The sequence below is a fragment of the Tupaia chinensis genome, unplaced genomic scaffold (genome assembly GCF_000334495.1).
Source record: "Tupaia chinensis unplaced genomic scaffold, TupChi_1.0 Scaffold143610_2, whole genome shotgun sequence".
In the NCBI taxonomy this organism is placed as follows: domain Eukaryota; kingdom Metazoa; phylum Chordata; class Mammalia; order Scandentia; family Tupaiidae; genus Tupaia; species Tupaia belangeri.
The window spans coordinates 270,470-283,943 of NW_006203457.1; the positions used below are offsets into that span (position 1 = coordinate 270,470).

Genomic DNA, 13,474 nt, shown 5'->3' on the forward strand with positions numbered 1-13,474 from the left:
AATAGATGTTGACAGTATTAATAGTCAGATATTTTGATACTCCATATTCAATAATGTACAGAACAAGTAGACAAATGATCAATAGGGAAATAAATTTGAATATTATAAATGAATCAGATATCAATAAAACACTCCACTAACAAAACAAAAGTATATACATTATTCTCAAGTACATAGGGGAAATTTTGTAGTATAGACTATTGCTAGGCCATAAAACATGTTTAAGTTTAAAAAGATAAAAATAATGCCATTTTCTACAACCACAATGAAATGAAATTAGAAATCAATAACAAGGAAAAATGAAAAATACAGAAATATGTGCAAACTAATCAATAGAGTCATGTATTTTTTCTAGCTTTTGCTATAGGGTATATGAGCTTGTAGTACAGAGTCAGATGGAGAGAGAGAGAGAAAGAGAGAGAGAGACAAAAAGAGAGAGAGAAAGAGAAAGAAAATGAGAAATCATCTCCAAGAGGGCATTGCCATGCCACAATTCCCTCTCCCCCATTCTCCTCTAAGGATTTTGGAGGACACACAGGCACATGTACCCAGCATGTTTTTCAAGCTATCAGATCTGGGACTTGAATCATATGGCCAGCCCTGTGGGATCCAGCCACCTTAACCACCATATCATGTGCTGGTCTTATAGAATGGACTATTATTTGATCATTAAAAGATTAATAATAATAACAAATAAAATTAAATAAATAAATAATTATTTTTTTAATAAAAGTACTGATACATGCTACAATATGGATTAAGTTTGAAAACATTATGCCAATTAAATGAAAACAATCAGAAAGGGACATGTATTACCTGATTTAATTCATATGAAATATAAAATAGGGATAGCTATTGAAACAGAAAGTAGATTAGTCATTTCTCAGTGCTAGGGGCAGGGATAATGGGAAAGGGTATAAGGTTATCTTTTGCAGTAATAAAAATGATCTAAAATTGTCTGTAGTGATGGTTGCACATATATGTAAATATATTTAAAATCATTAGGGCCTACCTCCTCAGTGCAGTGGTTAAGCACTGTGTATGGGGAGACAGATGCCACATGACCACATGGTTTAAATCCCAGCCCTGCTGGCTTGACAAACATGCCAAGCCCATGTGTGTTTGTGCCCCAAATACTGACAGGATGGAGAAATGGAGGATAAGGGTTTGTGGTGTGACTATGTCCCACTGAAAGATTCTCTCTCTCCCTTGCTCTCTCTCTGTCTCTGACAAGCACATACAACCTCTGGGAAAAAATAATTGAATTACATACTTGAATGAGTGAATTTTATCTCAAAAAACCTGTTTTTAAAAAATCCTGGGAACTGAGAATCTAATGACTTTCCCTGGTAGACAACATTCTATGTGTCGCCACAACTTGTCTCTAGATGAACTCAGTGAATCTGTGTGACTCCACTTAGAATCAGATTCTTGGGACCTTTTGCCTGGTTTCTGATATACTTCACTCCATATGTCCTTTCCCTCTGCTGATTTTACTTTTTAGTTAATCAATACCTTGGATACTACTGTATGCTGAATCTAGTGACTCTTTCTAGAGAATCATCATATCTGGATATCATCTTGGGGGCCCTGACACAACAGGTTCTAACAATTTTTTCCCACTTGTTGACAGAGAATATGATAATATTCTTAGACAATTTATATTGAATATACTCACAACTGTTACCCATTTGTTGCACAGAGTGTTGTTCTTCAGTTCCCTTTCCCTGGGTAAGTGGAAGAGGAAAGAAAACAAGTCTCCAAAAACCTAGAAATGAATAAATAGACTCAATTATTTTCAACTTCTATAAAATTAAGGTTGTAGAAAGGGAGAATTTGTATAATTCTACAGTGAAAAAAATGTTTCTTATTATGCTATTATTCAACAAATATATTTATTAATAATGGTGATTCTTGTCACCGTTTTAATGAAATTTATTAAAGCAATATTGAAAACTAAATTTAAAGTATTCCGTTATATGTTGATAATATGTTTACCCCATATAAAATTAAACAGATGTTCAATTAGCTTCCTCTAAAATAAATGCAGCAAATTATTGTCCTAATAAATATTAGAGTATAAAATTGGCTAACAAGGACCCATTAGTATGGCTAATCTGTCTATATCTCTAACTATCTATCTATTATATCTATCTATCTATCGATCAATCGATTGATCTAGATATCTAAAAAAGATATTAGCAATGATGTGGAGAAATTGGAACCATTGTGTACTGTTGGAGGTAATGTAAAATAGTGTAATCACAATTTAAAACAGTATGGTAGTTTCTCAAAAGATTAAAAATATAATTAACATATAATTCAGCAATTATATTGGGTTGTCGGGAAAGTCATGACACATTTTTGCATAGAAAAGTACGAAAAATGCATCATGACTTTTCCAACAATCCAACACTTCTGGGAATATACTTAAAGGTATAGAAACAGGATCTCAAAGAGATACTTATACACCCATGTTGATTTATTGTATTACCTTGATTAATTACATAAATTAGTAAAATACAGGTGATGATAATGAGTACTTCTTAAGTTTGTGATGTTTTTATGTACTTATACATGTAAAACTAGAAAATTAATATTAGTAAGTTAATACTGGTGAATTAGTGCTAATAAATTAGTATAAGCAAAATATTTAGAATAGTTTCTGGCACCGTTTTAAAATGTTTAGCTATCGATATTATCTGTAAAGAAAGACAGTAACAGAGGCCAGGAGGTGGCATAATAGTTAAGGTATTGGACTCCCATGTGACCTAGAGCAGTGTGTACCTTGGACCTGGTAGCTTGAAAATCACTCCAGGAACACATGCATGCATGCCCAAAGTCCCAGGAGGAGAATGGAGAAGGAATTGTAGCATGGCTAATCCTCCTGGGGGGAGGGATTTCTCACTCTCTTTCTCACTGTCTCTCTTTGGCAAGTGCAAGCACCCTATGGCAAAAACAATTAAAAATTAAAAATTAAAGAAGAAGAAAAACTATAATGAATGATGATTAGATGTAATAATACATGTGATTTGCATAGCATAGTGCTTGGTACAGAATAAGAACTCAACATCAGCCGATATTATTATTTTTAAGTAATGGACATTGAAAAGTTGAAAAGTGATATATAAATATAAGGTATTATACTTTTATGTATTTATTGGCACCGTTTTAAAATGTTTAGCTATCGATATTATCTGTAAAGAAAGACAGCAACAGAGGCCAGGAGGTGGCATAATAGTTAAGGTATTGGACTCCCATGTGACCTAGAGCAGTGTGTACCTTGGACCTGGTAGCTTGAAAATCACTCCAGGAACACATGCATGCATGCCCAAAGTCCCAGGAGGAGAATGGAGAAGGAATTGTAGCATGGCTAATCCTCCTGGGGGGAGGGATTTCTCACTCTCTTTCTCACTGTCTCTCTTTGGCAAGTGCAAGCACCCTATGGCAAAAACAATTAAAAATTAAAAATTAAAGAAGAAGAAAAACAATAATGAATGATGATTAGATGTAATAATACATGTGATTTGCATAGCATAGTGCTTGGTACAGAATAAGAACTCAACATCAGCCGATATTATTATTTTTAAGTAATGGACATTGAAAAGTTGAAAAGTGATATATAAATATAAGGTATTATACTTTTATGTATTTATTGTAATATATGCTGAGCATGAGCACATAGTAGGCATCCAACTGATAAGATTTCATAAAACATATCAATTACAATGTAGCTGAATCCCTTGAGTCATTCTGGACCAGAGCAGGGGTTATTTTATTTTAGTGAATTTTTTTTTATTTGAAAGAATTATTTATTTTTAAAGGTTTATATGGCATTTATATCATGTTATTTATGAGAAGAAGCTTGGTTTTTGCATTGCTTCAAACTTTTAGCACATATTCAAATCATCTGGGGAACATGTTATAATAACATTGATCAGAGGTAGGCTGCGAGATCTTGTTTTTGAAAAAGGCTTAACAGATTATGTTTGAAAATATTAAAAAGCAAAAGTGGACAAGAAATTTAAATCTTTGTGCTCTTCATGCCAATTAATATAACTCTTTATTACTTATTTATTTAGCTATAGGGCGTGTGTACTTGCCAGAGAGAGAGACAGACAGATAGACAGAGAGGAAAAGTGAGAGATCACCCCCCAGGGCAAATGGCCATGTCACAAATTCTTTCTCCTCCAATCTCCTCTTAGGATTTTGGGCACACATGCGAATGTGCTCAGAGTGATTATCAAGCTGCTGGGTCCAGAACTTGAACCACGAAGGTGGCCATGTGGAATCCAGTGCCTCAACCTCCATGCCATATGCTTGTACGAATAATGTAACTCTGAAAGGATTGATAATATTACCTTGTTAGAACAGAATGATATTAGATTAGAGGAGAATTATCTTAGTGATACTTAATTCAAATCCAATGAAAACATTAGGATTTCTTTTTACTTTTTTTTCTCATAAAAAGTAACAAACCTTATCACTACTCCATCAATAAGCTATCTTATAAGGATCTCAGAAATTAATTTCTCATATTACTTAATTCTTTCTGATACAATTGCATTTCTAATGTTCAGAGATTTTCTCTGGAAATAAAATTTCAACAGGTAAATATTTTTCTCTGTTCAAGTAAAAGATCTCACAGTTATTCCAGCTATATTTAGCTTGAGGATAAATATGCCTGTCTTCCAACTAGTGCAGCCTCTTGATAACACATTGCATTAATAAATGCCTCAAGTATATAGCATAATTTGTTTTAATTAAGTTCAGTAATCCACCATACTGAAGCAAATAACCTCATGGAAAAGTCAATATTAATTAAAAATAAATTTCGAGATTTCTTATGTGGAAACAGCATGTTAAAATAGAGAACACTGGGACCAGCCCATGACCTGTGTTTCACACAGTTAAATCCCACATGACCAACTACAGGATTTAAGTCCCAAAACAGGTGGCTTAAAAAACACTATGGGCATGTGTATATACATGTCCAAAATACCAAAAGGAGGGAGGAGGGAGAAATGAAAGAGAAGGGATTGTGGTGTGACCATGACCCTTGGGAGTGCTTCCTTGCTTTTATCCTTCTGTCTGTCTGTCTCTCTCTCTGGCAAGTACACACGCCCTATAGCTAAATAAATAAGTAATAAAGAGTTATATTTAAAAATTGAAAATATTGATCATACGAGGTGACTTCAAAAGTTTATAGAAAATTTAATTAAAGTTGGAGTTTATTTTGGTGCAAAACTTTTTTACATTCTTGCATAGTTTTTCCATAATACACATTTTCCATGAGCTTTTTGAAGGCTCATCATATGTTCGATGTGTATTATTTTAAATACTCTCTTTTTGAAAGTAGTCATAGCAGTTTATTGATGCACATACTTTTTGGTTATAATTTCAGAGGGATGATTTCTTAGGAATGTCTGGAGCAAATTCTTCATTTTCTTTTGGTGCTTTGAGTTGTAGCTAAAAGGCTCTGTGGAAAATGACTAATATGGGAGACCAGCAGTTAGCGTAAGGGCTATGTCGCTGAATTCCCATGTAGCCAACCGCAGTTCAAGTCCCAGACCCGGTGGCTTAAACTCACACAGGGCGCGTGTGCGTGCGTGCACAAGATCCTGAGAGGAGGATGGAGGAGAAAGGATTGCGGCATGGCCATCCCCCCGGGGGGTGATTTCTCACTTTCTATTCTCTCTGTCTCTCTCTGTCTTTCTGGTGAGCGCACACGCCTTATAGCAAAAACCTCTCCAAAAAAAAAAAAAAAAGAAAATGACTAATATGAAGAAAAACACAGTTTATGAGATGATAATAGTTTCTTCATTATGATAAGTGTACCTTAATAAAATGCCTTAATAGGGATCAGCAGTTAGCATAATGGCTATGTCGCTGGACTCCCACGTAGTCAACCGTGGTTCACGTCCCGGACCCGGTGGCTTAAAACTCACACCAGGCATGTGCATGTGCGTGCCCAGGATCCCGAGAGGAGGATGGAGGAGAGAGAATTGCGGTGTAGCTATCCCCCCTGGGGGGGGGTGATTTCTCACTTTCTGTCTCTCTGTCTCTCTCTGTCTGTCTGGCGAGTGCACATGCCCTATGGCAAAAACCTCTCCAAAAATAAAATAAAATAAAAAAATAAAATAAAATGCCTTAATAAATAGGGAATTATAATGATGTGGTGTGACAAAATAAACATGACTGACAGTAAATGCCAACTATAATAATAACTTTGAATAATAACTTTTTTTATAAAAAACAAAGATAATTTCAATTTTTACATATTTAGGCTTGAGTATTTACCTCTTTTTACAGTAACTAATAATGAGGAAAATTTATGAGCAATCGCTATTCACCTATCACAGAATGAAGGGGGCTAAATTCCACATGGCCTTTCTTAGATCCTAATAGACATCTTTGCTAAGAATTCTTTAATTCTCCTCCTTTTAAGACAAGGAGATGAAAGGTATCTAAAATGAGATGATTTGCCTAGTTTTATAAAGTGAATTCAAAATCTGGGGGTAAAATTCCTGTTCTTTGAATTTCTGGTAAAATGATCTCAGGCATTAGCCACAATGGTACAGGCACTGCTGTGTAATTGTGGAAGTTCCAGGTTCATGTCTCAGGTCTACCTGAATAAGCCAGGAATACTCATGGGCCCACCCCTGATCCTGGCTGGCTGCAGAGTTATGAGGAGGATTGTGGTGTAAAGAACCTATAGAGGGTGCCTTTCTCTTTTTCTCTCCTTCTCTCTCTCTGGAAATAAATTAAAAAGAAACCTAAGAAAATCTTGGGCCCAAATCTGTCAAAGCTATTCCATTCTGGAAGTGTCACAATATTATTAATTAAACACATAAAACTATTTGCTTTCAAAAGCCACACAAATTCTAGCTTACCTTGAGGACGATTATCTTTTTTGCGAGCACCAAGCCGTTGTGCTTCACTTTTTGAATCAAAGTGGTGTCTTTCATTGTCAAACCTAATCCTGTGCTCTTTTATACTGTCAGACTCTGTGAAATGTCTTTCCCCCTTTTCATTCATTTGAAGTCTCTCATTTTCAAATTGTATTAGACATTGTTCTCTCTCCAATTCCATAAGGTGTCTTTTACTTTCAAACTCATTTATATGTCTTTCATTTTCAGAATTTATTTGATGTTTTCTAGAATTAGAATCTACTTGATGTCTGTCAAAGTTATCCCAGTGTTTTTGAAAGTTATCCTGACTTTCAGAGGTATACTGAAGTCTTGCAGACCTATTCTGATATATTCTAGCATTATCCCAGCATTTACTATAGTCAAAGTCCAGTTGTTCTCCTTCAGAGTCCATCCAGCATTTTTTAGATTTGGAACTGAGATCTAGCCAGACCGTATCCAAATCAGAGGCTCTTTGACAACTTTCAGACTTCATTGTGTGTTTCACAGAATCAGATGCCATCTCCAGACTTTTGGAATCTAAATTTGTTGCAAGTCTTTCAGACCAAGAATCCACCCAAAGCCCCTCAGTGTCTGTGCTCATCTGGAATGTTTTAGTATCCATGAGGTGTTTCACAGCTGCTGAAGCTAGCTCATATTTTTCTGAGTCTGAGTACATCCCAAATGGTTCAGAGTTAGAATCCTTCACATGTCTCTTACCTTCAGTTTTGTGCGGATGTTTTTCTTTTCCTGTCTGATATGCCCCAGATGCAGAGGCTGAGTCCATTCCACCTTTTTCTGTATTTGAGTCCCTCACATATGTCTCAGAAGCAGAGACCATCCAGAGTTTCTCAGTCTCTATCAATATCTTTTCAGATTCCATCAGGCGTTTTACAGAATCTGAGGCCATTTGGTGTTTTTCCTTTTGCAGAATTTTTATAGATGCACAGGCTATGGGGCATTTTTCTGAGTCTGAGTCTATACCCTGTGTGCCATTGTCAGAATCCATCAGATATTGTTCAGAGTCAGAATCTATCAAGAATATTTCTGAACCTGAGTCCATCCAGTGTTTAAGAGAATCAGAGTCTACCTTGCACTGTTCAACTCCCACCAGGTGTTGCTCCAACTCCATCAAGTCTTCTACAGAATCTGAAGCTATATGATAATTTTCTGTTTCTAGTAGGTTCTTCACAGAGTCTATGTCCCTAGGACATTTTTCTGAGTCTGAGTCTGCTTCCCATATTACTGAGTCAGAGTCATTCCAGTGTTGCTCTAAGTCGTAGTCCAAACCAATTCCTCTGTCAGAGTCAGAATCAATCTCACATCTTTCTGAGCCAGAGTCCATAAGAGAGATGCCACTTTCAATTATTGTTAGGTTTTGAAAATTTTTATTGTCAAAAGAACAAACTGAAGTATTACAACCTTTTGTACCAGAAGTTTCAGTTTCAGATTTGTTTTCTTCCTTGTGTTGCATCATAATTGCTCCTTCATTACTTAAAGAAAACATACATATTTGTTTAAATATTCATCAAATGTTAGCAAATGCATTATTTCCCTGTTGAAAGTCCCTCTATAGAAAAATATGATATACACATGTCTATTTGGCAGGCTGTAGGAAGCAAGAGATTAACACTAAGCTTCTTGCGATCAATATCAGCATATGCATATTTTGCACTCACTACATTTTCCCTCACATTAACTGGTTTCCAATGAAATTATATCATCCTATTATTAATAAACAAATATAATTTGATAATAAACTAAATAATTGTACTGTCACAGAATTGGTTTTTTTGCTCTTATTCACTGAGTTTAATTTTCCAATGCATTAATGTGAAGGGATAGAAAATCTAAACTAACTTAGTTATCCAGTGGGGGTTGTATTTACTATGATAAAGATGAGACAGATAGGGACCAGCAGTTGGCATAATGGCTATGTCATTGGACTCCCATGTTGTCAACCGTGGTTCGAGTCCTGGACCCAGTGGCTTAAACTCACGTCGGGCGCGTGTGCATGCATGCCCAAGATCCCGAGAGGAGAATGGAGGAGCGGGGATTGCAGCATGGCCATCCCCCCTGGGGGATGATTTCTCGCTTTCTGTCTTTCTGTCTCTCTGGTGATCACACACACCCTATAGCAAAAAAACTCTCAGAATAAAAAATGATGAGACAGATACTGTCAGAACTTTGTGAATCTGCTGTGGTGTTTTCACTGATAAACAACACATAGTAAATGTGCATTCATTACAAATATATGTATCTGCCAAGGTAGAGTCACTTTAATGAGTGAGTTTTGTTTTGTATCTAAAGTAGATACAAGCATATGTTTACAAGATTTTTACTTGCTAGAGAATGTGTTTTAATTTGGTTTGGCCTCTGACTATTTATAGGTTTTATAAATGTTAGAATCAATTCCTATTTAAGGTGGCTCAAATTTTTCAATTTACCAAAGAAAGCACATCCATAAAGCCTTTTTTTCTTTATCTAAAGTTTGAGTTAAAGTTTCATACGGTAACTGCATTCTGTTCAGACACTGCAGTCTAAATTTTTTGAACTGCATGGTGTTCACTAAAAGTAAGAATAGCAAGGCCAAAGCTAATTAAGGTCATAATGTAATGTAAACAAGATTATGACAATAATAAAACATTTTTTAAAAAGCTAATTAAGGTCACAAGCTTCAGTGAAACCTTTGAAGCACAAATCTTATATTGTAAATTATACCCCTTCCAGTTTTGTTTCTTCTGGACTCTCCATACTTAACTGACAAATACCTTTTAAATTTTGCACACATTAAGATTAAAATTGGGTCTCTACTGTGAAGATTCCTATTCTTTTTGTGTTTTAAGTGCAAGTTAACATTTAAATGAACATTAGTATCAAGTAGTGCAGACATTCGTATGGATTTGCTTGATTTAATTTGTTGTGACCTTACAGTTTTGAATTGGAATTGCACCATTTGATAGATAATGGAAACTAAGTGTATTGCTGCACTTTTAAGTTTTCAAAACAGTGTTGAAAAATTACAGGCTAGGAGCTGGCAGGTGGCATGATGGTTAAGGGTGTTGGACTTCCACATGGCTGACCGCAGTTTGAGTCCTGGACCTGGCAGCTTACTTTCTCACTTTCCATCTCTCTCTCTCCCTCTCTGGTCAAATTAAAATAAATAAATAAAATAAATAAATTTCTGGTGAGTGCACGTGCCCTATAGCAAAAAAACGCTCTCTCCCCTCCCCCCCCAAAAAGTGCACAGAAAATGGTAATGGTCGGTGTTGTTACTAGTAATACATTTTCTTTTTCTTTTTTTTTGAGAGATTTTCACTGTAGGCGCGTGCGCTCGCCAGACAGAGAGAGACATAGAGACAGAAAGCGAGAAATCACCCCCAAGGGGGGATGGTCACGCCGCAATCCTTTCTCCTCCATTCTCCTCTCGGGATCTTGGGCACGCACGCACACGTGCCTGGTGTGAGTTTTAAGCCGCCGGGTCTGGGATGTGAGCTGCAGTCGACTACGTGGGAGTCCAGCGACATAGCCATTAGCTAACTAATGGTCCGTAGGCTTAGGTTTTTGTAACCAATTAAATAAAGCTGCTATCAAATATGATAAATCATTAAAAGAATTCTTTCTGAAAGTAATGTAATTGCTTAGTATTGTTTTCTGTACGGTTAAATTTAAATTTGGAATATTTTTCAAATATCAACCACAATACAACTGAATCATGAATTTTAAAAAAAAGCAATTGGCTGAGTCTCGCAGATGGCATGGTAATTAAAGTGCTGGATTCCTACATGGCTGATTGCAGTTCAAATCCTGGACCCAGTGGCATCAGTATCAGGCTGGGTGTGTGTGCGTGTATGCCCAAAATCCTGAGAGGCAAATAGAGGAGAAGGGATTGCGGCATGACCATCCGCCCTGGGAAGTGATCACTTCTCTCTACCTCTGTCTCTCTGTGGCAAGAACATATGTTCTATGACATAAAAACAAAATAAATAAATACATAAAATAAGAGCAATTGCTTGGCTGGATTACTTCCTTGCAATATGCCATTTTATTTTTTTTGGTTTGTTTTCTTTTTGGTCCCTAGTCAATCAGTACATCATTATTTGGGAGATTGAATATCATGTAAAAAATGTAGTGTTAAATTGTGCCAGCAGGGGTGATGGGTGACAAAGTGGTTTGAGTCCCAGACCCTGTGGCTTGAAAATCATACCAGATGCATATGCTTATGTGCCCAAAATCTTGAGAGGAGAAAGAAAGAAAGGGATTATAGCATGGTCTTACCCCTTGAGGGGTGATTTCTCACTCTCTCTTTTTCTCTCTCTCATGAGTGCATGCACCCAATGACAAATACCTAAATAATAATGATGATTATTATTATTTATGTACATCCAATTATCAGTGAGGCTTACCGTGGATCGTTGAGCCTTTCTGGAGAAAAGTATTCAAGTATATCAGGTACTCTTTCATTTGAAAGAGACAGAGTTTGAAGAGGAAGTACAAGTTCACTCGGTGAACTAGTTATAGCTTTTAGCTGTAAAGCAAAATAAATCATAAAGTTGTAATTTACCAGTTGTAATTAATCAGTTACAGGAAACACAATATACTTAAGACATTTAGACTGAGGCAAGAGTATCACTTTATCAGTTGCACCAGAACTTAATGGAACATCATGGTGAAAACCTTTTTCAATATAAAACTTCAGAATTAGTACTTAAATATAAATGCAGGCAAGATACAAATGAGAATGTTTCCAGCCTCATCTTTTCCATGAACTAATAGTCACTCCCAAATGCTTCATTGGTGCCATGTTACCTAGTCTCTTGGTTGCAGGTAAGTGTAATTTAACAAAAAATGGGGCAGATTTTTTTTTTTCTTAGAGATTTGGAATTATATAGTTCAAAGAACTTTGTTTCCTGATGGTTGTTTGAAATTAGTGCAGGCAGTATCGGGCACAATGGAAGTAATTTCTGACACATGCCCAAAGAAGTAGAGAAAAGCCAATGTGTATTGCCAAGAATAAAACAGCCATACATAGAGAAAGTAGAAACAAGAGATCATATTCCTCTGGAGAAAAAGAGATGGAAATATTTTCTTCTTATCTTCCTTATTGTCTTTTCAGTTCTTGATTTTAGTCTCTTCTAATTATTAACTCTACTTTCTACCCTTGACAGTCGTAGATCTTTAAAATAAGTTTCTACCACTCTTTTTATCTTCTCAAGCAAGTATGAGTAGGATTTTATTCCTTCAACAAAAAGGACCTTCTTAGGCCAGCAGAATGGCTATCAATACTTTATTAATTCAAAATGGAAAACACAGCAAATAGCTTTTTAGGGAGAAGAAGGAGTCCAAGCAAAAGGAAAAAAAAGAAAGTTGAAAACTAACTGAAATAAATTTTATCTATGAGAAGAGATTTTTTCCATCTTCAATAAAGTGTGAACAAGAAATATTAGACTATAATGTGTCATTTAGGTACGATATAAGGAAAAATGTTCTGACTTTTAATATACTTTAAAATGGGCTTTAATAAAATGTTTGTAATCTCCTCTCTTAGAAAGTAACTGTGAAACTAAAATAAGATAATGTTTAGAAAAAAATACTCATTTTGAAAGCTGGTAAAGGATTATAAAATGTATTATGATTAACAGATAAGGAGAAAGATAATGTTGATTTTATATGGCAAACAAAAACAAGAAATCTTGAAATTTCTACATGTTAGGAGAAGTAGATAGCAAATGACTTTCATGTGCTTCTAAATTTTGATTTAAAAAGTACAAACACTCAAACCTCTTTGACTTCTATTCTCAAATCATAGTAATGGCTATTTAAAAATGACAGCATAACTCTGTCAGTAGTTTACATTATTTTAAAAGTCGAGATATAAAGTAAAGAGCAAGAGAAAATTTAAGCAACTTTTATCCAACTACATATAATCTTTGATTTTTTAAAGTTGCCAGAGGGCATGTGCACTTGCCAAACAACAAGAGAGGGAGAGAGAAAACAGCCCTCAATAGAGCAGGGTCACACTGCAATCACTTCTCTTCTATGTCTCTAACTTATCAGGATGTGAAGCATGCATTCATACACCAAATATGTTTTTGAACCACCAGGGTCCAAGATTCAAATCACGTTTAGCCATGTGGAATTTAGCTTTCCATGCACAGCACTTAACTATTGCACTATAAGGCTGGTTCCACAACCTATGCTTAATCAAATATCTCCTTTCATATATTGGCAACTAATGTCCTTTCAAGTGTTTGATTTATCAAGATGCCCAGTCTCCTGAGGAACTTATACATATAATGTTTCTACTCACTCCAGAAGAGCTTATAACAGCTATTCATTCTACTATTGGGTTCTCAGAAAAGTCCTAACATATTTTTCTATGCAACAATACGTTGTGACTTTTCCAACAACCCAATACACTGAGAAAATTGTCCAACAGGAAGCATAGTAAATATAGAAATCACATTTTTTTTTTGCTATAGGGCGCGTGCGCTCGCCAGACAGACAGAGAGAGACATAGAGACAGAAAGCGAGAAATCACCCCCCCAGGGGGGATGATCACGCTT

At 35.7% G+C, this 13,474-nt stretch overlaps 1 protein-coding gene across 1 annotated transcript in view; it reads right to left on the reverse strand.

Moving 5' to 3' along the window:
- The window catches only part of LOC102482483 (uncharacterized), a 74,565-nt gene extending 66,469 nt beyond the window's left edge, over positions 1 to 8,096 (reverse strand). Inside the window, exons 1-2 of the mRNA XM_006164365.1 lie at positions 6,894 to 8,096; positions 1,679 to 1,768 (exon numbers count right to left, since the gene is read on the reverse strand). Coding sequence (XP_006164427.1) covers positions 1,679 to 1,768; positions 6,894 to 8,040 — 1,237 coding nt within the window. The 5' untranslated portion in view covers positions 8,041 to 8,096. The remainder of the gene's footprint in view (positions 1 to 1,678; positions 1,769 to 6,893) is intronic.
- Between the last annotated feature and the right edge of the window lie 5,378 nt (positions 8,097 to 13,474).